The sequence below is a fragment of the Tauraco erythrolophus genome (assembly GCF_009769465.1).
Source record: "Tauraco erythrolophus isolate bTauEry1 chromosome 27 unlocalized genomic scaffold, bTauEry1.pri scaffold_49_arrow_ctg1, whole genome shotgun sequence".
Lineage (NCBI taxonomy): Eukaryota > Metazoa > Chordata > Aves > Musophagiformes > Musophagidae > Tauraco > Tauraco erythrolophus.
Genome location: NW_028238560.1, coordinates 78915 through 104827, shown reverse-complemented (window position 1 = coordinate 104827; position 25913 = coordinate 78915). Strand labels below are relative to the sequence as shown.

Below are 25913 nucleotides of genomic sequence, written 5' to 3'. Positions count from 1 at the left end.
AGTTGTGGGCAAATATAGTGCCCTGTCATGGTTTAACCCAGCCAGCGACTAAATGCTACCAGCTGCTCACTCACTTTCCCCCGTCCCTGGGAATGGGAAGAGAATTAAAGGGAAAAGGGAAGGAGACTCATGGATTAAGATAAGAACATTTCAATAAAATAATATAAAGTTACAAGTAATGTGATACAATAATGGGTTTTTATATAAAATATTGTAATAATGTATACAAACGAGTGATGCACGGTGTAGTTGCTCACCACCCAGTGACCAATGCCTGTCCCATCCCAGAAAATGATTCTGAAAAGGTAAGTCCTGATCTTGCAATCATGAATGAGCATGAGGCCTGAGAAGAGAGTGAGAGAGAGAAGAGAGAACTCCGATGACAAGCCTCCAAAGAGAGTTCCAAACTTCCCAGTCAGACCCTCCCCTATATACTGGGCATGATGCTGCATGATGTGGATTACTCATTGGCCACTTTGGCCCTCAGTCCCAGGTCTAAGTTGAAATCCTAAGGGCAGTTGCAGGCCCTCTGTATGGCCATGCTCCCCCCAAACCTGTTGTGCTCCTGCACACTGCCAAGAACATGGCAGCTGAAAGGCCTTGTTGCTCACTGTCAACTATAAACATCAGTGATTATCAGCATTCTTGTCATAACGAATCCCAGACTAAATCCAAAACCCAGAGCTCTTCTAGCTGCTAAAAAGAAAAACTAACTCTGTGCCATTCAAAACCAGGACATGCCCCCAAAACAAAGTCCCTTTTTTGTGCTCAAAGACAAAGACTCTTTCAGCATTCGGCTCTTCTGCTCTACAATGGCAAAAATTGCTGGATAAGTTTACTTTTTATTTCTAGCAAGAAAGTCATCAGCCCTTACATTCCAGGTCCTTGCCAAGTGATACTTTTTTGCTTTTGTTAGCTTTCCTTCCTGTTCTCATCTTTCCTGTTGTTTGTTCCATCTTTGTCCTACATGAATGTAGCTTGTCCTAAGACAATGCCATGATGGCTTCAATTGCAATGTTGAAATTGTTTTAGGAGGAACCTAGTGTGATTCTATGTCTTAATATATAACCCTGGGTGCATAGCAGATCATTTGTGTTGTATAGACCAATGCACCCCTCCCTTCCACCCTCCTGCTCCCCCCGGTTTTTGCTGCAGAGTTTGAATTCTGTGCTACTTGTAGGTACCGCTATACCCTGGAGGAGCTCTATCCAATGATGAACGCGCTAAAGACGCGTGCGGAATCGTACAACGAATGGGCTTCCAACGTTAACGAAGCTCTGGAGGCAAAAATAAACAGTAAAGAAGTAAGTATCTTACTCTTTTTTTACAACACATAATTGTTAAACGGCCTAATTTTTCAGGTTTTAGTTTCTGAAACTTAACAACTTTTGTCTTACATGACAGTCAAAGGATGTCATATATAATCTCATGTTTATAAGTAAATGTTTTAGCTGTTATTGTCCCAGAAATTATGCTACTCTGGCTCTGTGTGAGAAGATTGTAAATCGCTTTGACACAAAATATAACTGAAGTTGAAATATTTCTATATATACTAAATATATTTCTGTAGTTGTGTTACTCAGCCTTACCATTTAAAATCCATCACAAAGCGGGGCTTTTGTTAACTTAATGTCTTTCCCAAAAGGTTCATCAGTTTAAGGCTTGATAGAAGAATCAGAGATGAAAAAGTTTCCAGACAATGATCTACTGCGACACCTCAGACTAGTTACCAAGGATGCAGACAAATGTGCCTCAGTTGCACAGCAGCTTCTTAATGGCAAAAGACAAACGAGGTAAATGTTACTCTGTGTGTTTTGCCACAAAATTGAGTCACTGAAGATAGATGCCGGTGGCCGTGATAGATGCAGTGTGTGTGAACGACTTGAAAGCAATCTTTTGCCTTCTCAGGAGCCCTCTTTTACAGGGCGATTCGCCTTTCCTGCGTGTAGTAAGTAAACATCCTGAGCTTTCGATCTCTTCTTCCTCTCTGTTTGACAGTTGGCAGTAAATTAATTCTAACATTCCTCGAAAGGAAGAATTGCTGTGGTATTTCCAGACAAAGCAACACCCAACAAGGTCCAGTCCACTTGTCTTTGTGCCATGGAGACTGAGAATCTGTTGGTAGTGCGTATGTCACTGTATTCATTACACTTATGCCTTGTGAAAAAACAAGGTGTCTTAACTTCCTGAGCTGATGATGATGGGGATACTGTATGAGAGCTGTGAATAATACTTGCTCTTTCTTTGGCAGCACTTCTGTTAAATCTTTTAGTCAGGTTATTTGCCGAGGAGTTTGAAGATAGGGCAGTGTTTGGGTAATCCATTCTTTGTGACCCGGCTGCTTGGTCCTGCTAGCACTCCGCCTATCTGAAATGAGTTGAAAGGAGTCAGAAGATCCAGAAGGACAAGGCCAGGTCTCCTTGTTGCATCAGTTTGCGAGTGTATCAACGTACAAGCCTTTCTTTTGGGAGTCACAAATTACTATCTTCTGTTGCAGGTTCTCTGCTTAGACTTCCAGTGGCTGTATCTAGTCTCATGGGATGACAGGTTTCTAAGAGACTCTTGGGTTTATATTTTATATTTGTGAAGGACGATGTTGCTCAAGTCCAACACTCTTAATAGCATGAAGTACTTCAGGAAGAACAACTTTACTCTGTCTCTGCTGCTTTGAACAACGTGGTGTTTATCAGAGCAGTTGCTCTTTGTGCTGGTATAACAGCACATGTGTGGTTTCTGCATGTTGCCTGCCTCAGCAGCTGTCTTGTAGCTTGTCACTCCCTGTGTTCTCACAGTACTTTAAACGCCGACTTGGAAGGACTTTGGCAGCAAAACATTCAGCTACTATTTTCAGCAGAGGTGCATCCCGACGAAGAACAAGTCGGGCAAAAAGACCAGGAGGCCGGCGTGGATGAGCAAGGAGCTCCTGGACCAACTGAAAATGAAGAGGTTAGCCTACAGAGGGTGGAAGCGGAGACAGATAGCCTGGGAGGAATACAGAGAAGCTGTGCGAGTGACCAGGGATCAAGTGAGCAAGGCTAAAGCCCTGAAGGAATTGAATTTGGCAAGGGATATAAAAAGCAACAAGAAATGCTTCTATAGGTATGTAGGGGACAAAAGGAAGTCCAAAGAGAATGTAGGCCCCCTCCGGAAGGATACTGGTGCTCTGGTTACCCAGGACATAGAGAAGGCTGAGGTACTCAATGAATTTTTTGCCTCAGTCTTCAATGGTAAAGCCTCTTGTCTTACCACCCAAGCTGTGGAAAGAACTAGCAGGGACTGTGAGGATGAACCACCGCCCACTGTACTTGAAGACCAGGTTCGAGAACATCTGAGGAACTTGAAGGTGCACAAGTCCATGGGACCTGATGAGATCCATCCGCGGGTCCTGAAGGAACTGGCGGATGAAGTTGCCAAGCCACTGGCTATTGTATTCGAGAAGTCGTGGCGGTCTGGCGAGGTCCCCGATGACTGGAAGAGAGGGAACATAACCCCCATTTTTAAAAAGGGGAACAAGGAGGACCCGGGCAACTACAGACCGGTCAGCCTCACCTCTGTGCCTGGCAAGGTCATGGAGCAGATTCTCCTGGGAACCATGCTAAGGCACATGGAGAGCAAGGAGGTGGTGGGTGACAGCCAACATGGCTTCACCAAAGGCAGATCGTGCCTGACCAACTTGGTGGCCTTTTACGATGGGGTGACAGCATCGGTGGACAAGGGTCGACCAATGGATGTCATCTACCTGGACTTGTGCAAAGCTTTTGACACTGTCCCGCACGACATTCTTCTCTCTAAATTAGAGAGTCATGGGTTTGATGGATGGACCACTCGGTGGATAAGGAATTGGCTCAATGGCCGCACTCAGAGAGTAGTGGTCAACGGCTCAATGTCCAAGTGGAGACCGGTCACGAGTGGCGTCCCTCAGGGGTCCGTGTTGGGCCCGGCCCTCTTCAACATCTTTGTTGGTGACGTGGACAGTGGCATGGAGTGCACCCTCAGCAAGTTCGCCGATGACACCAAGCTGTGTGGTGCCGTCGACACGCTGGAAGGGAGGGATGCCATCCAGAGGGACCTTGACAGGCTGGAGAGGTGGGCCCGTACCAACCTCATGAAGTTTAACCAGGCCAAATGCAAGGTCCTACATCTGGGTCGTGGCAATCCCAGGCACAAATACAGACTGGGTGGTGAATGGATCGAGAGCAGCCCTGAGGAGAAGGACTTGGGAGTACTGGTGGACGAGAAGCTCAATATGAGCCGGCAATGTGCTCTTGCGGCCCAGAAGGCCAACCGCGTCCTGGGCTGCATCAAGAGGAGTGTGGCCAGCAGGTCGAGGGAGGTGATTCTCCCCCTCTACTCTGCCCTTGTGAGACCTCACTTGGAGTACTGCGTCCAGTTCTGGAGCCCCCAACATAAGAAGGACATGGACCAGTTGGAGAGGGTCCAGAGGAGGGCCACGAAGATGATAAGAGGACTGGAGCACCTTTCCTATGAGGACAGGCTGAAAGAGTTGGGGCTGTTCAGCCTGGAGAAGAGGAGGCTCCGGGGTGACCTTATAGCGGTCTTCCAGTACCTCAAGGGGGCCTACAGGAAAGATGGGGAGAGGCTGTTCAGGAGGGCCAGTTATGATAGGACAAGGGGTAATGGTTTTAAAATAGAGGGAGGTAGGTTCAGGTTGGATATTAGGAAAAAATTTTTTACTATGAGAGTGGTAGAACACTGGAACAGGTTGCCCAGAGAGGTGGTGGATGCTCCATCCCTGGAGACGTTCAAGGCCAGGTTGGACAAGGCCCTGAGCAACCTGATCTAGTTGGAGATATCCCTGTTCCTTGCAGGGGGGTTGGACTAGATGACCTTTGAAGGTCCCTTCCAGCCCTAACCATTCTATGATTCTATGATTCTATTTAGACATTATTTTTGTAGCTGCAATTTCCCTTCCTATTCATCCTTGTGTAAGTCTGTAGCAAGGACTTGATAAAAATTCAACCTCACTGTCTTGCAAACACAAGAGGATAAAGCCTCTGTCACAGCAATGTAAAAATACTGCAACAGGAAATGAAAAATTCAGCATTCCAACAGACATAATTTCTGTCAGATAAGTAGTTTCCAACCCAGAGATTCATGTCATTGTTGTCGAAGGATTTATCCACTCCTGATCTCTTCCTTCCTTTAGCGTTGAGCCATCTCTCCTCATCCGGCCTTTCCAGTCCATGTATTTTCCTATCCTTGGTATTTGCTCAGGCCTCCTGAGGATGAACTTGGAGCAGCAGCCGGGCCCTTTCCAGCTATTCTGTGCCAGGCATGCTCTTTCAAGGGTCTCTTCTGCTCTTAACGTGTACCCAGCTTTTTATGCTGACCATGACACCATATGGTGTGGAATATCCCTTTGGTCAGTTGGGGTCACTTGTCCCGCCTGTGTCCCCTCCCAACTTCTTGTGTACTCCTGGCCTCCTCGCTTGGTGGGGTGGGGTGAGAGCAGAAAAAGCCTCGATGCTGTCTAAGCACTGCTTAGCAGGAACTAAAGCATCCCTGTGTTATCAGCACTGTTTTCAGCACGTATCCAAAACCTAGCCCCATACAAGCTACTATGACGAAGATGAACTCTATCCCAGGCAAAACCAGCACATGGACTTTGCTTGGCCTGGAAAGAGCGGGGAGTGATTGTTATCTTCATCTTGCTGACTAAGTCTGTTCTTTTGTCGCTGTGAGGGCCTGCTGGCCTTTCTCACAGCTGTGCTTGCCAGCTCCTTCAGCATTATAGACTGTGCTGGATAGTGCTCCCAGGGTCACGCTGCACGGGATCAAGGCAGTGCTTGGATTGCATTTCTCGTTTGTTCCAAAGTGGTTTTAGCCCTTCTCTCACCATTTCTCCTTGGAGCTTTTGGTGGCATATTTGTGGGAAAAGTCCAGTTGCGTGTCTTCATAATTAGAGTTTTAAAAACCCATATTATTTGAGGGATTTTTTTTTTCTGAAAAAACGAAAGGGAGGAGTGTTCATAACCGATGTAGGAAGATAAAAAGAAGGGAATAATCTGCTTAAAATCTTATTACATATTGTATCAAATGCAGTGTCATCTACATGCAGTTCACATAGCTGCAGGATGTTGGGCAACCTGTTGTTGTTGTTGTTATGTGTTGGTGCTGAAGGATTGTGCATTCTGCCTAAAGTTTGTTTCATGCTTTCGAGGGACTTTGCTTTATGGACTGAGCATTTTGTTTGAATTCTCAGTTTGGAAGAGTCTTGCAGTAGACTTGACTCAGCTGGAAAGGTTATCCCTGTTAATCATGGTAGGCAGTGATACTCATGGATTTCCTCCTGAGGAGTGTACACGACAGTTCCTGGAGAGAGAAGACAGAGGTAGATGAGAAATATTCCCAGAGAGTAAATCCTGTCACTCTCGCTCACCATCTCTGTAGTACTTGAAGAAATGCAGAGGGGCTGTACATCCCTGTTTCCATTTGTTCTTTCGGCGATGGGTGATGAAGCCATCCAAACAGATGCTGTTTGGAAGACTGTTCTGTGAACCGCTGTCTGAATCGGGCCCAAGGACAGCATAGCCCGCATTCCTCCCTGGCACAAGCACATAGGTGACCCTGGAAGGGAACAGTATGGCAGCAGGGCAAGTACAAAGGGATGTTCTCTCTGTCCGTCCCCTTCCTTCTCCAGGCCTCCTGATACCGTTTCTGCTTCTTAGAGTCTCCAAGAATTGCAAGACCTTGTACGTTTTTGTGCTTAATAACCCTGGGTGGATGTGGGCTTTTCTTCTGTGAATGCTTTTTTTTGGGCTCATGTAATGTCCAGTCATCCAAAACATCTTGCGACAGTCAGTTTTGCAGTTTAGGTACGTACAGGTGTGTGTGTATGTGTATATATATACATAAATATTTATTTTAAAAGCTTGGGCATTTTGTTGAAAGGAGATACACACAACTTCCAGAAAAATTAGGAAAACATAGTAGCCCATTAACCAGCCTGTGTTGTACCTGAGACTTTGACTGAATTTTATTGTTCAGCTTGCTATGGATTTTGGAACTCCCAATGTGATCTTGCATATCCTTTACAAATACCTGTTTTTAACATAGAATGATAAATGAAATTTTATTTTATAGTATTCATATATTCCAGTTGTGCTGGCATATCCTGCTGGGGTGTTGTTTTCCTCTTTTGTTTAAACGACATATTGTGTACTAAATCTGAGCCAGCATTGTAAGAGATTTCTTTCCTTTTCTGTTTGGGGTTCTCAGACCTAGTTGATATTGGCTTGAGTTTAGAGAGGTTTTTAATATTAGCCGATTTCTTAACACTTACAAGCCACTCATTTGATACAAAGCTTTCAGATAAAAATGAAAAGGATGATTTCAGCATAAAGAGGGCTTTTCAGAAGTGCCTACATGACCTGTGAATGTAAAACCCTTTCGAAACTGGGATTTGTTCTCTTTTGGTATTGTGATAGTTTGATGTGTGGGGGGGTGTTCTGGTGGCAGGGGAGGGGATTTGCTCCCTGTGCCACCAGATCGGAGTCCCATCCCCCCCGGGGGAGGTTGAGCCAAGGCGGCGCCTCTGCGAATGGCCCTATTTAAGTTGGGACAAAGGGGCGGGAAAGGGCTTTTTGCTCAGGAGCGAGGAGAGAGCAGGAGGGCGCTGCCCTCGCTCCCGGCTCCCGGCCGAGCGGCCGCTCGGGCCCGGGCCGGCGCCATGTGCTCAAGATGGCGCCGGGGGAGCCGCATGGGGGACTCGGTAAGCGCCCCACTCCCGGGGTGCCCGCCGGGCCGAGCTTCCCCAGAGAGGATTAATATCTAAGAGAAGACAATTACAACGACCGGGTCAGCCAAGATGGAGCAGGAGGAGGTGTGCTGGAGCTGAGGCTTCCCTTGCAAATCGGTGTGAGATGGCAGGCGGCCCCCCTGCAGCCAGGGTGTACTCGGCGGAGCAGCGACCCACTCGTGGCCTGTGGAGAAACCCACGTCGGGAAGGAGATGCCTGAGCCCAGGAGAGGTCGTGGAGCAGGGGATGCGCGACCAGGTACTGTTGATAATGGGGCATGGAATGCACGACGAGGTCGTGGAGGCATCTGGAGACCGTGGGACGACCCACGCCGACGCGAGTGGCAGCAGCTCCCTAAGAGGCCGAGACTGGTAAAGCCCGAACTGGTGCGATCCATGGGGAGGATTGCAATCCTGCGGGCAGGACTTACTTTGGAAAAGTTTGGGGACTTTTTCTTTGTGAGTAGGGGATCCACCGAAGCAAGGGAAAAATGGTGTAAAGACTCCTCCTCCTTTAAGAAAGAGGCGGCAGTGAACAACATGGATGAACTGACCTGTACTCCCCCATTCCCTGTCTCCCTGCGCCGCTGGGGGGAAGGCAGAGCCAGGAACGAAAGGAAAATAGGGGGTGGGGAGGTGTTGTTTTAAGATCGGGCCTTGTTTTCTCTTTTCTCCTCTCAAGTAACCGGTTTTCTTGTTCCCTTGTGTCTCTTGTAACTGTTAATAAATTATTTCGTTTTAAGAAGTAAGCCTGAGTCATGTTTTGCCCGAGACCATGTTTGGTGGGTGCTCCCTTTTCGGTTCTTGTCTCGACCTTCAGTCCAAAAACCACGACAGGTATGGACATGGGGAGAGCTTGCTGCAATAGCTTTTGCAACATAACTGAATGGTTTATCCACAATTGCTTTGTGTTCTGGAAAAAAGCCTAATTTTATTCTATAATAACCAGTGCTCTTCCAAGGCTGGTAGTTGTTGCAGAATATTATTGAATATGAAAGAGTATTTCCAACAATAGCTTATTCTACTATAGCTAACTGAAGTTTTCTCATGTATGTGAGCCTGAGGCTGCTTGGATTCTTTTTATTTGTGATTTTTTTTGATTCTATTATTTGTGAGTAAAGTTGACTTAGGAGAAGTCATAAGCAGATCTTTGAGACATTTATGTTTTATTTTGGTTATTGTAGTGGCATCCAACAAAGTTGAATTGTGTGTAATTGCAGGTACCGCTCCGGAGGAGGAAAATGTCAAAATCAGCTGACTGTGAATGAGCTCCGGTTGTTCGTGAGGCAGCTGTACGCTCTCCCCTGTGTCCTCAGTCAGACACCATTACTGAAGGTAACTTGGACAACGCTGGAGAAGGAACCTGAGCATTTGTCGGTGGCGTATTTGCACTGCATTGATCTCCTGTCTTACTAGTAGCTCCAAAAGTAAATGCCTTTAAACTGTCAGCCCTGGCTAACTTGTGCACATGAGTCGCTTAAGAATGCAGCGCTCTGACCTGCTGGTGTTCATGGTCAGTCGATTTTATACTCCATGGGGGATTCCAAACGTTAATGTTGTATGAAGTAGTGTGAGAGAAGCAGCAGGATGACCTGGCTAACTTAAAAGTTGGGGGTCAGTTAACTAGTCTCCTCTGCAGAGTGAAGCCAGGTTTATCTGAGAACATTCAAAACTCCGTAATGATCTGAGTGAGAGTTCTCCCACGCATGTCCCTTCCCTTCTTTGTGAACCCAGAACCAGCTTTCTTCTGGTCAAGTAATGAGATACCTCCTCGTGCTATCAGCCCATGTTCCAGGACTCAACACAGATAACCCTGGCCAAAGCTACCAGCCTAGGCTACCTAAATACTTGTTGTAGCAGAGCACCTGCTGCTGATGGTGAGTCAGATCACTTTGTCTCCCATGACCATCAGCTGGTGCTGATTATTTGCTCATCAGATGATCAGCCCTCAGAGAAGTTTAAAGTGATTGAAGACTTGGTTTCAGAATTTGCCAAAATATTGCATATCACACTGAGGAGTAATAAAAAACCAAAGGAACATAAATTCTGGGCACTTGCAATTCCTGTCTTAAAGAAGCAGAGCTTTGCATATTTGTGACTCTTAGATCCAGAAGATGCAGGGTCCAGCTCCTGAACTCTCTCCTATGATTCTATGATTAAGCATCCACACAACACTGAGAGACCAGACATTATCATGGAGCTTTGAATCAGAATAGACCAATTCAACTCGGATTTACGACTGTTGCTTTTGAAACTGTATCAGGTCTGCAAGGTGTGAATCAGATTTTGTGTAATCCTATATACAGTTATTTGTTTATAGCGTTGTAATTCTGAAGTTATTTTACTGTTTAAAAAGCAGAAGATAGGAATGCCAGACATGCAAACAGTTCTTCTCCCTCTGGCATTCCTGAACAGGGCAGTATCAAACACGTATGGTCAGGCTATTCTTTTATGTCATTCTCAACAACTCTAAATGATATGTAGTCATGCAAATCAGGCTGTTCACATAAATGACCAACAGTTACTGGAGATCAGTTCACAATTTAATATATATCTTAAAAAGGCTTTATTTCCATTATGGGAGAGATTGCCTCCCATGGCAAACAGCCTCATTGGCAAAATACCAGGATGTCAGCTGTGAAGGAAGAACTTCCTGCTGGAATAGCATGTCAGCCAGTACTAGAGGCATTGGGCAGGAGGGCTAGATACAGAATAATGCCAGCTTTCGCAGTGAGATTACTCTGGCTGTCCATTCTCCTGGGTGAAGTGCAAGCAGCCACAGCTGTACCTTTTGGGGGCAATTAGCTGTTGAACAGAGAGAGAGAGGGAGAGAGAGCTGGTGTTGGGCTGCATGAAGGAGTAAAATGTCTCTGGCTTGCAAGGATGATTAGGTCCAGTCAAAGACCTTAGCAGTACAGCAGAAATCATAGAATCATAGAATGGTTAGAGTTGGAAGGGACTTCAAAGATCATCTAGTTCGAACCCCCCTGCCACGGGCAGGGAAACCCTCCACTACCCCAAGTTGCCCAAAGCCCCATCCAACCTGGCCTTGAACACTTCCAGGGATGGGGCATCTACAATTTCTCTGGGCAACCTGTTCCAGTGCCTCACCACCCTCAGAGTGAAAAATTTCTTCCTTATATCTAATCTGAATCTGCCCTCTTTCAGTTTAAAGCTATTGCCCCTTGTCCTATCACTACACGCCCTTGTAAAAAACCCCTCTCCAGCTTTCCTGTAGGCCCCCTTTAAGTACTGGAAGGCTGCAATAAGATCACCCCGGACCCTTCTCTTCTCCAGGCTGAACAGCCCCAACTCTCTCAGCCTGTCTTCATAGCAGAACTGTTCCAGCCCTCAGATCATCTTTGAATGATGAATGAACCACAGAAGCTCAGTGCTCTTCCCAGCATTCTCCAAAGCCTTTTTAATGTTAGCCTTACTGTTCTTCAGCCTTCTTTATCATTCAAGAACAAAGCCAGAAACCAGCACTGGTGGAACACTTATGTCCCTTTAGATCCTTTCTGTTCTTCTGAGACCTCTTTTGGACACCTGTCTCTTAGTTCAAAGGAGCTTGGAGTGGAATTCCCTTGATCTATGATCCTCAAGCTTGTGGACGCATTATGTATGAGGAGATGCTGATGTCTACACTAGGTGTGGAAGAGATACTATTTCAGTGTTCCAGACATCATGATAATTTGCCGTGCATGTTGTGTGCGTTGCAATGGGGTGTTTGCCAGGAGGCTTGTGCTTAAATGTTTAAGCTTACGCTTCAATGTTTAGTGATAGGGTGTTCTTTTTATTTATTGCTGCATTTGTATGATTCAGGATCTTCTTGATCGTGTGGAAGCTTTCCAACAGCAAAGCCAAAAACTTCTCTCTGAAGAAATGCCCAGTGCTGCAGAGCTTCAGGAGCTGTTGGATGTCAGCTTTGACTTCGACGTTGATCTACCCCAACTGACTGAACTGCGGATACGTCTGGAACAGGCACGCTGGCTCGAGGATGTGCAACTGGCTTCCTCAGACCAAAGCACTCTTACTCTGGATGATATGAGACGTCTTATAGACTCAGGTGTTGGACTCGCTCCCTACCCAGCAGTTGAGAAAGCAATGGCGAAGCTGCAGGAGCTCCTTACTGTGTCTGAACACTGGGATGACAAAGCCAGAAATCTACTCAAGGCCAGGTAGAAGCTAAATCTTAACGTTACATTTTGTAGTTCCCTGAGCTGTGTAAGATGGAAAGAGTTGGCTCTACTTCTGAAGGGGCTCTCTTTTGTTCACCCATTTCACAATATGAAGGCAAAACTCGTGCCATCCAAAAAGGAGAGGGATGAAGAAGGGAGATGAGTGACTGAGCAGTTTTAAATGTTGTTGCTTGCAGTGTTTGTGGTGCTCCACTATCATTGTGCAAATTCTCCTTTTGTCACTTTCCACCTGCGTCCCTCCCTCCATGTCAGACTGGAGGATGCACGTCTAGATAGAGCTTAGATATATACTACCAACTGGTAAAATGTTATTACATGGACTATTTCTGACATAGAAGAGATTTTTCCAGACTAATTGGTGCAGGGGAGAAGGAAATGGGCCAAATACATTCCGACTGAGAAAAGTTTTCTTGCTTCTTACTTTGACCTTCTGATTTATAAAGTAAAAGGAGAGAGTGTGCCATCTGTGTAAAGTTTAGAAAGGTGGCACAGACTTGTACGCAAGGCTTCTTCCCTCAGGATTCTTGATTTTATTTTTTTTTTCAATTTTCTATTTTTTTCCCCCCAGCCTCATAATCATGAAAGCATTCGAGTGTTTCTTACCCGTTAGTAACGATACTGTTTTATGTGATAACTTCATAGAGCACAAAACTGGAATGATCTTGGATTTAGCCTCCAAAATGGAGATGTGGTTGTATTTGTACCCTTCTAAAATGTCAGAATCAAATTGTGATATACGGAAAAGCCATCTTCAGATTTTTTTTTTTTTTAACCTTCTCACCTAGAATCTCTTAGCTGGTACTAGCCTAGGGTTCAGTGTGCGTTGAAGGATCCAAGGTTCTTCCATTCAAAAGTTAATAAATGTTAAATCTCCCTTAAGCCCAAATGTGCGACTGTTTCTAGTAGGAGTCTATAACAAGCAACTAGACATTTCTGAAGCATCCCTGCATTACTAATGCCCTGGTTGTACAGCGTGCACCTCTAGTGCTGGACAGAACATCGTTACTTGCTGTAACCCTTCGGTCTTAATGCACCAGATGAGTAGAAGACCCCCGATTGTATTGCAGTGTTTTACATTCTGAGGTGTTTTGTCTACCTAGTCCACGGCAGTCCCTGAGCAGTCTTGTCGCGGCAGTGAGAGAAATAGAGGAGATCCCAGCCTATCTGCCGACTGGTGTCGCACTGAAAGACGCGGTACAGAAGGCCGAAGACTGGCTGCGGGAAGTGGAAGCTCTGCAGGTACGTAGCCTGTGCTCTTGGCTTCTTGGTGAGTGATTGTAGCCCCTGTCAGGTGAACAGACCCATGCTCTGCGCTCTCTTCTGTGCGCTTGGTGCTTCAGGATCATGCTGAGCTAAGAAGGCTTCATCTGAAACCTCTGTTGCCTTAGACAGGGCGCAGTTCTGCTCCGAGGAGTGCTACTCTTTTTACTTCTGTTTCTGGACCTGCTTTGTATTCCTTCACCTCTGCAATTAACCAAATTGCCAAAAAGTCTAGAAAGGAACTATTAAAAAAATCTGAAGTTTAAAAGATGTTCTATTATTATGGACCTTTACCTGAAGGGAAGTTTTGCTCAATCACTTAGTAACAATTACCTGGTAATCACATGTTTGTGTACTGTTCTGCATCTTCCTGCACTGCTGTAACACATAGTATCATAGTATGGAGCAGGTGACACAATCTAAATTCTTCTTGCCGACTCCTGAATAAACAGATCCCCTAAAGTGTGTAAAAGTCCCCAATCGTATTATCTCACAGCCTTCATTTGCTTCACTAAGCAAATAACTTTCCTCTAGCAGCCTTTAAAAAAAAAAAAAAAAAAAAAAAAAAGATTTCCAGATCCAGAAATATTCCTGATTGGACAAATCCTGTCCTTGCATTTTCTCCAGTTTTGAATGCACCTTTGTGGAGCATGCCTTATGTACAGTCCTGCAGGTAATGTCTCACCAAGACCTTTTGACACAAGGCTGTTCATACTCACTGGTGGGGGAATCGCCTCTTCTGAGGCCCCACAGAATTTATCTGCTGTTTCCACGTCTGTATCATTAGTGATATTTCAGGTGTCCTGGGATGGAGAGGTATTCCCTCATTTGTTCACCGTGAAGCATGGCCAGTCTCAAGGCTGTTTCTTGTCCTGTTCCTGTATGGCCAGCCTTTGATTTCAAAGATTAAAATACGTGTAATTTTGTAGTAGTCCTGTCTGAAATTTGAGGTGGAAGTTACTTATTTGCTCCACTTCCTTCCCTCTTCCCTCCATCCTCTTCCATTTTTAAGGCTTCTTGCAGCTTTGTGTGATTTGCATTTCTGAGTTCACACTCTGAAATAAGTCTTAAACTGAGCAAAAAGTTGATGGCAGAGAATGAAAACCAGAGTCTGATGAAGAGAAAGACCTATACAGGTTTTCACCTTGGCTTCTGCTGCTTCCCACTATTTTTTTTTTTTTTTTAATTTTACCCTTTCAGACAGTGTTATTTGTGGATCCAGTTTCCTTTCCTGTTTATTTTTTTAGGTTCTTTGCTTCTTTTACAGTTCAATGGCAGTTTAACCCTCTCCTCTTCTCTCTTCCCACTTCCCCCCTTGTGTGAGCACAATTGCTCATGCCGCCGGACACGGTGCGAGTTCAAGCCCAAGTGAGTCATCGGAGCCGGGCCGACTCTTTGAGGTGGTTCATGGCTCAGCCTGGCCAGCACTGAGCCAGGGGTCAGTGGGACTGCACAGATCAGGAAGGGGTGGGACTGGGACAGCTCTGATGTCACATTGTGACAAAAGTTGCCAAGTATTTTCTTACATTTTCATTTGTCCACGTTTTTTTCCATGAGGTGAACTTCTAATCTGACTTACTAGTATTTTCAGTTTAATTGAGCGTAAACTTCTTTTGAATTCAAGCTTTTATTTAAAAAAATTAGTTGTCCTGGGCTTTAAACTTTAGAAGGAATAAAGCTCATGTAATACTAACTTTTGTTTGAGGATTATCTTGAGCACTCGAGTGAATTGGTCTTGGCATTTGCTAATTTCTGGGTTTGGATTCTGAAATTCTGCCTACTGAATACAGAACAATGTCTGTACGCGTCCAGAATTTGCGCTTCCGTTCTGCGAAGATTTTAGTAAATGCCTGCAGTCACTGTGACTTGCAGGAAGTTCTTGGTATCAGTGCTTTGAGGTTTGCTGCTAGAGATGTTGGGGTTGTTCTGGATGAAGAGTTCTCCAGTCCTGCATCACGGCCTCTTGTAGAAATTCCCTCTCAGAGCTGCTCGGCTTCTGGCCCTCTTGTAACTGTCTCGCCTGAGGCATAGGCTGCTAAGTGCACGAGCAGAGCTGGCTTTCCAAGGGCATTTTGGGCACTTGAGAAGGTTCCTTGCTCTTGGCGTGCTGGGGACTGGGTTAGACTTGCCCTCTGTGTCTCTTCCAAAATTATTTTGATTTTCTGCTGTGAATGCAGATTTTTAGATTGGGACTCTGCTCATATTGTTGGCAGTCCCTTTTCTTCCCCCCCTACTTTAAACTGTCATTTGGTAATTACATTAAGTATAATGACTAGAGCATGAGAAGCACAAGTGTTGGACTAGCAGCTGTGGAAGTGACTGAAGTGTCTAACAGTAAATGCTGTTTTACTCGCTCTGCCTTCAGTTAATGAATCGCTGTGATTCATGGAAGTGATATGTCTTCTATACATCAAGCATTTTTTAATTTATAATCTGACAGGTTGGAGGACGTGTGCCTGTACTGGACACATTAGTGGAACTTGTCACGAGAGGTCGATCTATTCCAGTGCATCTGGACTACCTGCCAAGGCTGGAGTCCTTGGTGTCAGAAGTTCAAGCGTGGAAGGAGTGTGCAGCTAACACATTTCTGTGCGAGAACTCCCCTTACTCTCTTCTGGAGGTAGGAGATCTCAGCTCTGGGGAAGACCGCCATTCATACCGCAGCAAAGGCACCTCTGAGTTGCGGTTTTAACTCCGGAAATAGCAGTCAATATTAAGTATATTTGCAGAATTGGTTTAGGATTCTATTACTTATTTTAACATAATTCAGATGAGATTTAAATTATCATTAAAAGCATAGGTCAGAGTTTTAAAGTGCTTAAGATTTAGCTATACTTTCTGTCTTCTTTTGAATCAGTGCCTAACAAGAGCATGCCGTGCCACAGTCTGACATTTTCAATAGGAACATGGAAATCTTGACCTGTTTGTGGCCTTGCATTTAGTTCAGTGTGTCAGGCTGCAGCAGCTCGCTGGAGCGCGGGTTCATCCCTGCCTCGTCCCCGGGGGTGAGCTGTGATCAGGGTGAGGCTGTAGCTGCTTTAGCTGGCCCTCTGGATCTGTTGCTGCATGTGTGTGAACACCTGTAGTTCTTGAGCAACGCACACTCTCTGGCCTGCACTGAGTTCCCCTTACTCCTAGCCCTCTTCCCTCCATTAGGACAGCTGGGAATGCAGGGCAGCCTCTGGAATCCTCTGCTGTTTGCCCAGGCGTGCAGCTGGAATCGCATGGAGGCTGTTCAGGGTATCCACTGTCTCTAGATACCAGCAATCAGAATGAAACATGGAGGTGTTTGTGCTCTGCACGTTTTATCACATGGAATTTTTAACCCTCCGGCTCTCTCTGTTTCCCAGATAACCTCATCCTGGTCCCCCAAATCTTTCCTGGAGACAACTGCAGGAATCCCTGTTCTAAGAGTCGCATTGTAGGGGTGTTAGGGCAGGATAAATGCATGAAAAATGCTGCAGGCAATCATGCTTTTCTGTCCATCAGGTGTTATGTCCCTGGTGTGATGTTGGAATGCTGAATCTGAAGAGAAAGCAGAAGAAGTTGAAGGAGCTGGTGCCAAGTGGAAAGAAGAAAAGCACTAAACTGGAGAGTCTGAGTGACTTAGAAAGAGCGCTCTCTGAGAGCAAAGATACTGCATCTGCGGTACGTGGTTGAAGATTTTTTTCAAACTGGGGTTTCTTCAAAGTTCTTTGAATCATTGTTTCTGTCTGCCTCTCGTGCAGAGTGTCACCTTCCGCTCGCTTCTGCTTGCTGTGCTATTCTGCAGGAGGACTTATAGGACTGCGCTTTTCTGTGCTTGCTGCTGTGAGACTCCCCACAGTTGCTTTTAGTGGAAGAAATGTGTGTTGTCTGTGCGTGAAGTAGTCTTACAGTTTGCCAGGCAATGCCCATAGCCTAAGAAAGCATAGGACAATAAAAAATGGGGACCTTTTTTCCCCCACCATGCTAAAACCTGATTAAAGATAGGCTAGGGCTTTCCCAAGTCTGATCCTTTCAAAGAACACAGTAACCCAACACCATTTATAATTAAAACAAACACCATCGACAGTTGAAGAAAACCTCAGGCAATAAACCAGTAGTTCTGGATGGAGGAGGCTTAGTCGGTGGTGGTGAAGTGCTTCATCCCAAAAGACCTATTTCAGAGCCTCCACCATGGTCAGATTAAACAATGTCCCATGATTAGGGGGGAGCAGTAAAGTGATTTGGCAGGGTTTGGATAGAATTGTCCCTTTAGGTGTGGGACATTAAAGTTTTAACCTATGGCAGCTACTCAAAACCTGTAGGTTCAGTGCTTCAGTTTTGACCTCCCTTGTCTGAAATCCAGACTTACTGACGGCATCCCTACGAGTGCCGTAAGGAAAAGAGACTGGGCCCTTTGAATCACACCCCGTTCTCCTCTTTGACTAGACAACCTCTCGTTAAGGGTTGGGGTGTTGAAAGAGAAGGACACATGGACTGCACCCAGGAAAATGTGTTCATTTAGCGTGGCAGGTTTTGCTTCTGACACGAGGGGAACAAGAATCTTCTAGAGGAGGTGTGGATACTTTCACAACCCAGCGCTGTAGCTGCAGTGCTCAGCACCCGTGCATACGTGACATCGCATGCTGTGCCCGAGTCCCATGTCTGCCTGTGCTGAACAGTCGTCTTAATTTTTGCATAGCTGGTTTTCCTCTAGTTGTCACATTTCAAAGCCATGATGTGTGAAATAACTGATTTTTCTATATTTCTAAAACCCTCCTGCGTACATTTATTTTTATGTACATAATAAAATACATAGAATTAATTAGTTGCAGCTGCTACGAAATGGCCTTCATGGAACTGGAATATATTGCTATCTTTAATAGCAGCTCCTGCTAAAGATTCCTGAAAAAAGGGATCCTGAGCAGGTGTAGAAAGGGTAAACACCACATTCAGGAGTACACCCGAGTTTCGCTTAGTGTTCACAAACCTCAGAGTGAGTACATAGGTCGGGGTACAGCCCTGTGCACTTGACAGTGTGTGCAAGGTGGGGATCAGAGATGTGTTTCTATTTCCAGAAACTGCCCAGATACGTTTTACGAGAGACATGGTCATAGAGAAGTACCTGTGAGCCAAATTTGCACTGGTTTCAGCATTTAAGCTGCTTTAGTGAAGGTAATGCTATTGTAGTACAAAACACAAAGGATTTGGAACAGAGAGGAAGGGAGCGAGGAAGTTATTTTTTGTAAAGGAATTAGCTTTGTATCTCTGGGCCTGATGAGAAGGTGGCAGGAAACTGAAGTCACGTGGCTGCAGGTGCTCCTAACTGCCTGGTTTCCAACATTGAAAGCCTTGAAGGCGTACAGGGGTGAGGAGCTTCTTAATGATCCCCAATACTCGCTGGCATCTCTGAAGAGTATGATTGTGCAGAGGTCACCCTGTTTCTAATGAATAACGTTCCTTTCGCGGTTGCGTCCCCTTCTTTGAACTCCCTTTAGATGGCTACACTGGGGGAAGCCCGATTGAAAGAGATGGAAGCGTTGCGTTCTCTGCGAGCAGCGAACGAGGTGAAGGTGCTGTCTAGTGAAGAGGACGCCGAACTGAAAGTCTGTCTGTGCCAGAAGGAGCCGGCTGCTCCGATGATACAGTGTGAACTCTGCAGAGGCTTCTTCCATACCGGCTGTGTTTCGGTGCCCAACGTCTCGCAGGGACCTCGTGTGTGGCTCTGTCCACACTGCCATCGATCAGAAAAGCCACCTTTGGAAAAGATCCTGCCTTTGCTGGCCTCCTTGCAGCGTATCCGTGTGAGGCTTCCTGAGGGGGATGCCTTACGGTATATGATCGAGAGAACTGTGAACTGGCAGCACAAAGCACAACAAATGCTCTATTCAGGGAATCTCCAACGTGTACAAGACACAGTTGGCTCAGGACTGTTGTACACCAGATGGCAAGCCACAGCAGGCCAGTTGCCAGAGACAAAGCAGGTGAGGCTGAGCTGCTTCTGGGTTTCCTGGCGGTGGGTGGTGTGTGGTCAGCAAGAACAGCCTCTAGCACCACTCTGGGTTTTGGGTTCCCTGTATCTGTGTACAAAGACTGGCCAGGCATGCTGTTTGTGTGCTGCTTTACAGATATCAGGAGTTGGGATTCTGCTGACAGTTAGGCAGGATGTGTGTTCCTCCAGCCAGAGCTTCCTGTTCTCCTTCTGCTGGAGTCCTGGGAACAATGACTCCTAAAGGGCCTGTTTTCCCTTCTCCTCCTCCCAGCTCCTACACTCTCATGTGACACTGTTAATGACAGAGTTGCTGAAGCTCTTGTTTCTAGAGTGCTTAGTAGTCAGTCAGTCTTTCTGTTCTGTTCTTACCAGTGTTTCAGTGTAGTTTTCAGTGTTGTGAATTCGTACCAGAGACACAAACTGTCCGGTGTGTTCCCAGCTCAGCTCTCGGATGAGGTTGTTTTCAAGAGGGTGTCTTCATCCGTTACTGCTCCTTTTTTCTCCTTCTCCTTTATGCTAGAGCTCCCAGGCTGAATATTCTGCTGACATGACTGAGTTCAGCTGCAGCTGTTTCACGAGCGGTCTTGAGGGAGTTTCAGACTTGCTCCAGTGAAGATCTTTCAGCAAAAAGCTCAGGGATAGTGGGAAATGGGTTAAGCACTTCTAGCTTTCCCAAGTTAATAAATGCAGAAAAAAATTTGAAGTAAACCACCCCAAAATTAAATGCACTCTTTCTTTTCCTTTTTTGATTGAAACCCCTTAGTTTTGCTAGTCCAACCCTGCTCCAGTTAGTCTGTGTGTTTGTGTTTTCACGCTCAGCTACGTTAAAACATCAAATGTGCCACATGGGCTTGAAAGAGCAATTGTAGCTGCTTCTCACGTAACTTAGTCACACCGAGCTGCTTGTATAGACCAATTTTTTCAAAAAGGCAAGCCTAGTTTTAGAAATTAAAATGATGTTTAAGCATCTAATAGAATTTTTCTGATAATTTAGGTTTGAAAGTATCTTTTTACTAGACCAGGTAGGATAGCTGAATAAAACTGGACAAGGTTTTGGGCATATAAGTTGATGTTTGGGTCAGAAATGGAAACAGTGAGCTCAGTTTTATTAGCTCAGTTTTATTAGCTCAGTGTGGTACCGTGAGGTTCCTCTGACCTGAGAGCAGTCTAACTGCTAACTGTTTTTGTGGGATCTGGAGCTCAGTAAACCTCCTAAATCCAAGGTAACTCTAGCAGAGCTAGTTCAAGTCCTTATGTCTGCATTTCCCAAATCGGAATTGCCTGGGAAGCTCAATGGAAGAGCATCTGACCACACGCATCAGCTCGGGCCCCTCATTGAGCCTGCGCTAAGGAGCCTTCCTGGAGACCACGGGCCTGCGGGCAGGTTAGAGGTGGCCTCCAGAGCCAACTCGGCACAGGTGCTGAGCTAAAGCTTTGGTCTCAATGGATTTGCAGTGGTTTTTTGGCAAACCCGCTGCCTCAGCATTGCTGTCCTGTCCTGTCCCAATTCTGTTTTCCCTGTTCTCTGGGCTAAGCCAGCACTCTCCTTCCCCCAGAGAAGCTCATAGCCATACCCACTGGACTTGGGCTTCTTTGGCACTGGCCAAAGTGAAGCACGTGGAGCATTTAGATGAGCTGGAAACATTCCCTTGAGAAGCAGCTGTGAGACTTGACGAGAGCAAGGTTTTGAAAGGGGCCCAGACACTTGAATTAGCGAGGCCAATGCTATTTTGGAAGGCACCTGGTGAGATGCCTTTGGGACTCTCGTGAGTCCCAAACTGACACTTGCTGTCTTGCGTCACGGCCTTGGCATGAGTAAGCACATGTTTGGCCACTGGCATGTCTTCTGGGTGTGCTGCGGTAAAGAGAAGTGCTTCCAAAGGGTATGGTGTCTCATCAGATCAAGACAGTGAGAAATCACTTCTTTGTTGTGAGCAAAAGGGGGAAAGGGTGACATGTCCCCTGAGTCCATTCTAGAGCTGAAGCCCTCGCTTCCACCCGTGTGGGATTATGGCCGCAGTGACTCTGCCTGGGTTGTCTCTGCTCCACAGGCTCCTTCTCCTCTGGTAGAGCACATGGCTGCCTGCACTAGGGGTGGTTCCTGATCTCTGTGGCAATGAGAGTTCACAGCCAAGAACTGGGGCAATCAAATTGCTTTGGCCTGTTTTGAGGGGTAGGATGAAGGATTTGGGTGTGTTAGATGGAACAGTTTCCAAGAATACAAGATGTAAGCAATTGTAAGAGAAGTAATTGTTGTATTGCAGTTGTTTGACACTTCAGAACTAAGTTTAGTGAAAATATCTGTACCTTTTGTTTTATTTTCTAGGTTTCCCAGACAATTGGAGCAATGTCTTTCTCCATGCCTCATGACTGGGATAACAGAACCATGTATTTACATTCTGTATTTTCTGCAGGACAGCACTGCATCCCACTTCATGGTTTGTAATCTTTGCTTTGATTTTTTTTGTTGTTTTTGACCCCATCCTTTTCTTTCCGTGAGTTTGGTGGAGAAGAGAGGGTGTCCAGGTCAACAGGAGATGGGTGAGGCAGGGAGGCACATGACTGCGCAGTACATTGAGTTGCTTCTCCATCCCCTCAGTGACTTTGGAACTTAACGTCCAGCTTTGGCAGAGGGGTGAATTTCTCAGCGATAGAAATTCCCTGCGTGTCATGAAAAGATGTCACATGGTAGGACAAGAGGCATCCGCTGAGAGCTGGTCCCTTCCCACATGCACAGCACACCGCGGGCTGTGGCCAGCTGAACAGGCTGCAGAGGAAGGAAATGGAGGAGAGAGACGTTGGAAATTGTAGCAGGGGGATGGGGACGACATAGGGAAGTGGTGCTGGAGACCATGGGGTACTTAATCCATAGGACATGAGTCCACGTAGATTTTGCTGCGGCACAACTGTCACACATCACAGAGACTTGAGTTTTCTCAGCTGCTGCGGCTGTGCCCCAGTCACTCCGCCGCGGGTTCTGCATGCTGCCTAGCTCAGGCTCTGTGTTCGTGGGACTAACGCAGGCACGCTGTGAACTGCGTCATCTTCTGACTGTAAAAAGTTATTTGTCTTTTCTTTCCTCCTGATGCGTAATGCTCCAGGGACACAGATCTACTCTTCGAGTTGTCAAGTCAGTGCAGCTCAGTCCATTCTAATCTTGCACAAGACACTCCAGTTTAACGTTCCCGCTACAATCGAACACTGCCATCCTTTGTACTACCAGGTTTATTTTTCAGGCCGTAGTTGAGTTGCACCGAATATTATATTCCAAAGCTGTTATTGACACGATGATATTGGCCTCCCCGAGCTGTGACTATTTCCAAAGCCCGCAGCAAGTTTTGCAGCTTGATAGCGGCAGTGGGTTGACCATACAGCATGACTCCGTTGCAAGGCTTATCCTCTTGGCTTTTCTTCTCCTCTCTTGGCTTTGGTTATGGATTGACTCAGTTTGTTCATTTTACCCACTGTTTACATAGTGAGGGGATCATCATGCTTCTTGCAGCTTCAGGAGCAGGAGAAATTCCCAAGAATGGTGGCAATTGCTTATCCTTGAATCAGCAAGAAATGCTGGCCAAGCCTTTATTTTTCTTTTTAAGCCTGCTGTTAAAAACGAGCAGTGAAGAGGGAACAGATAAGAATTAACTCATACTGTTGGAGAATTAAAAAAGTCGTTCACTGATTTGTTCTTTTGTTTTCTTTTTTAATGTGCTTCCAGAGAAGAATTTTCATTATCTGTGCGGTTCTTGGCAGTGCTGACACTGAAGAATTCCTTTTCTCCTCTCTCCCTGTCTTTCCTACTAGTCATTAGCACAGAACTGGATGAGCTGATGATGGAAGCCCAGCTGCTACAGGTTTCTCTGCCTGAAATACAGGAGCTGTACCAGATGCTATTCACAAAGCCAAGCCCTGTTTTGCAAACAGAGCAGAGATCATCCGTTGGAGCGACAAATGACAAGGCAAGTGTCTGACAACAGCGCTGAGCTTGGGGTCGCTTGGAGTAGAGGCTTCAGGCTCTGCCTGAACCCATAAGCTTACGAAGAGGTTTGTGTGTGTCTGTACTTTCATGAAAACCCGTTTTTCTTGTTCAAGAAGTTAATAATGATTTTTTTGCAAACTGTTGAATATAATTTTGTGTCCTAATGCATTTTTGCAGTTTGAATCTGGGTTTTGTGGTCACTCTCTGTATTTTAAATACTTCTGTCATAATTTGAATCTTCTCCTGTGTTGAAGAGGCTTTCCAAGAGAGCTGCCTCTGAAGCGGTGGACTCAGAGGTGGGAATTGAGAATCTTTTTTTCTACAAATTCTGTCTCTGGGGTGTGACCCTATCCTTTGCTGCCCTTACACATCCTGCTTCTGCTGAAGAGGCAGCACTCTGTCAAACACTGCACTTTTACTTAAGCCTACTCCTAAAAACAGGGTATGGAATAACAGGATCATCAGTGTTAGCTGCATACTTCCAATTTTGCCAAAATATCTTTCCAATAGAACGAGTGTTGCCGAGGAAGAAAGGATGGAATCAGTTACATGGAGAGAAACTAAAGCGGCGCTTTGAGAGAGAGAGTTGCTGTGATGAGAAGAGAACAAGAGTAACAAGAAGGAGAACAGCCAAAAAGAAGAACCTGAAACTGAGTCGCTCAAAGGATCTCTGCACTAGCAAACTGGAGAGAGAGCGAGAGCGTCTCTTTGAGATACAGCGTTCCAGTGAAAGCCACTTGCTTCCCTCAGACGTGTCATTCTCTGAGCTGGAGGACTCTGAGGATGAAGATGCCATCTGCCCTGCCATGAATTGTCTCCAGCCTGAGGGAGATGAGGTCAGTAGAGGCCGAGACCCGCTGTGGTGTTCTGAACACTGGCATCTAGGACATCCAGCTGCCCTGAAACTGGTTGCAGAAATACTATTTCCAAAGAGAGCACGAGGCAGTTAGGAACCCAGAGACAGCTTCTGCTACTGCTGGGACTCATTTCGTAATGATCCTTCCCACCTTGTCAGAGAGCAGTCACGCAGCTGGGTCCGGGGAAGGCAGGTGGACATCAAAACATCTGCATAGAGTCATGAGGAGGAGGTGGTGCTGTGCAGATGCTGCGTTCATCTCTGCTCTTGAAATAGGGTTGTAGACAGACTGTGGGTTGCAGCCTTTCTGTGGAGAGGGACAGTGCCTTGGAGCTCTGCACGGATCAGTCTGTACTGGAAATGGAGCAGAGGGACATCCCCAGGTGTCTGGGAGGGCTGTGGTGAAGTTGCCTTCCATAACCTTGCTCGAGGTGGGAAAGCAACAGGAGGGATAAGAGAACTGTGACCTTGACTTACTTTCAGCTTCAGAGGAGCTGGGCTACAGAAGTCCCGAGAACAGTGAGTGTAGTTGAATGTCCAGCACTAGCCAGTTGTAGAATGGGACGTTTATCACTCGTTTCAATAGATCTAGAGCCCAAAAGTGACTAACGAATGCTGTGTGTTTATTTGGTCCTTCTCTGAATGCCAGTCTGTCTGTTCTTCGTTAGGTGGATTGGGTCCAGTGCGACGGCAACTGCAACCAGTGGTTCCACCAAGTGTGTGTGGGGATCTCGCCAGAAATGGCAGAGAAGGAGGACTACATCTGCATCAGCTGCGCTGGGAAAGACTCTCGGTATCGGAAGTAGAACTCCCCCAAAACCATTCAGGACTTGAGAAAAGAAGGTTGTCAGAGTTTTCCAATAAAACCACAGGGCTGGTTGAAGAACCAGATTGCAAATGGTGCTACTTCTATCCTTATGGGATCATTTTCCAGAACTCAAAGCAATTTTTGACACTTTTGTATTTTCCATTGATCTGTTGTGGTTGTTGAGGTTTGAGACGCCGACTGTTTAGCAGGGTTTTCCACCGGTTGGAAGGCATTGAAACATTGCACCTTTTATTGTACAGCATTAAGTTACCTCTCTGGAATTGAACCGGCATATTTAATTCAGCTTGGGTTAGGTAGGTGCAAAAAAACCTGCACCATGAATTTTCCAATAAATCCTCTTTTGAGGAAATCCCTGTTACCCTGCTAACTCTTTGGAGACTTACTTTTTTTCCACTTTGTTTTCGTAGGCTAGGTTTATTTATCTGAGCAATAACTTCTATGTCAGGTTTCAGTGACTGGAATCACAATTCTGAACTGTGGTTGCTTCTAGCATTGGTTGATGTACAGAAAGCAGTGTTAGATCCTGGTGTCACTTGATGGCCCAGTGATGTAGAAGACAGGAAAAAAAAACCAACAAACAGTCTGTAAAGTAATTGCCACAGCTGTATTTTGGCTTTCTCCTTTTTTTGGGTAGCTGTATCAAATGTTGCAGTTTATATTGTGGAATAAACCCCTGATTATGTTATAAAATTAAATGTTGGTGTTTTCAGAGAGCTTGAAGTGCAGTTTCATTTCCCTCTGGATCAATACTGATGGCATTGATGGTTCTCTTATGCAAGAGAGTCCATCTTTAAAAACAGAAATGCAAAAGCCGTGATACTTTCTTTCCTCTTTCGTGTAGTCAGGTTTGGAAGAAGAGAGATCAAAACGTTCCTCACACCAAAAAAGAAACAAACCTTTTTCAAGTCTCTTGCAAAGCTTTTCCAAAACTGAAATGATTGCAGGTTGAGTGAATAAATGGCCGAAATGATGATTCGTGACTTGGCAGGGGCAGGAATGGGGAATTCAGGCAGGAGGCAAAGGTGTGGGGTATCTCCTTCTGCCAGCCTTGTCCAGCTGCCTTCGAAAGGAGAGCCTTT

General features: G+C 45.8%; 1 protein-coding gene across 1 annotated transcript in view; it reads left to right on the top strand.

The window, feature by feature from the left end:
* The window catches only part of KDM5B (lysine demethylase 5B), a 64805-nt gene extending 39260 nt beyond the window's left edge, over nt 1–25545 (top strand). Inside the window, 13 exon segments of the mRNA XM_086630315.1 lie at nt 1181–1308; nt 1646–1793; nt 8979–9093; nt 11581–11936; nt 13058–13196; nt 15658–15837; nt 16707–16865; nt 18680–19165; nt 21500–21611; nt 22975–23129; nt 23660–23702; nt 23705–23985; nt 24674–25545. Of these exon segments, the coding sequence (XP_086486441.1) occupies nt 1181–1308; nt 1646–1793; nt 8979–9093; nt 11581–11936; nt 13058–13196; nt 15658–15837; nt 16707–16865; nt 18680–19165; nt 21500–21611; nt 22975–23129; nt 23660–23702; nt 23705–23985; nt 24674–24811 (2440 nt within the window). The 3' untranslated portion in view covers nt 24812–25545.
* The last annotated feature ends 368 nt before the right edge of the window (nt 25546–25913 follow it).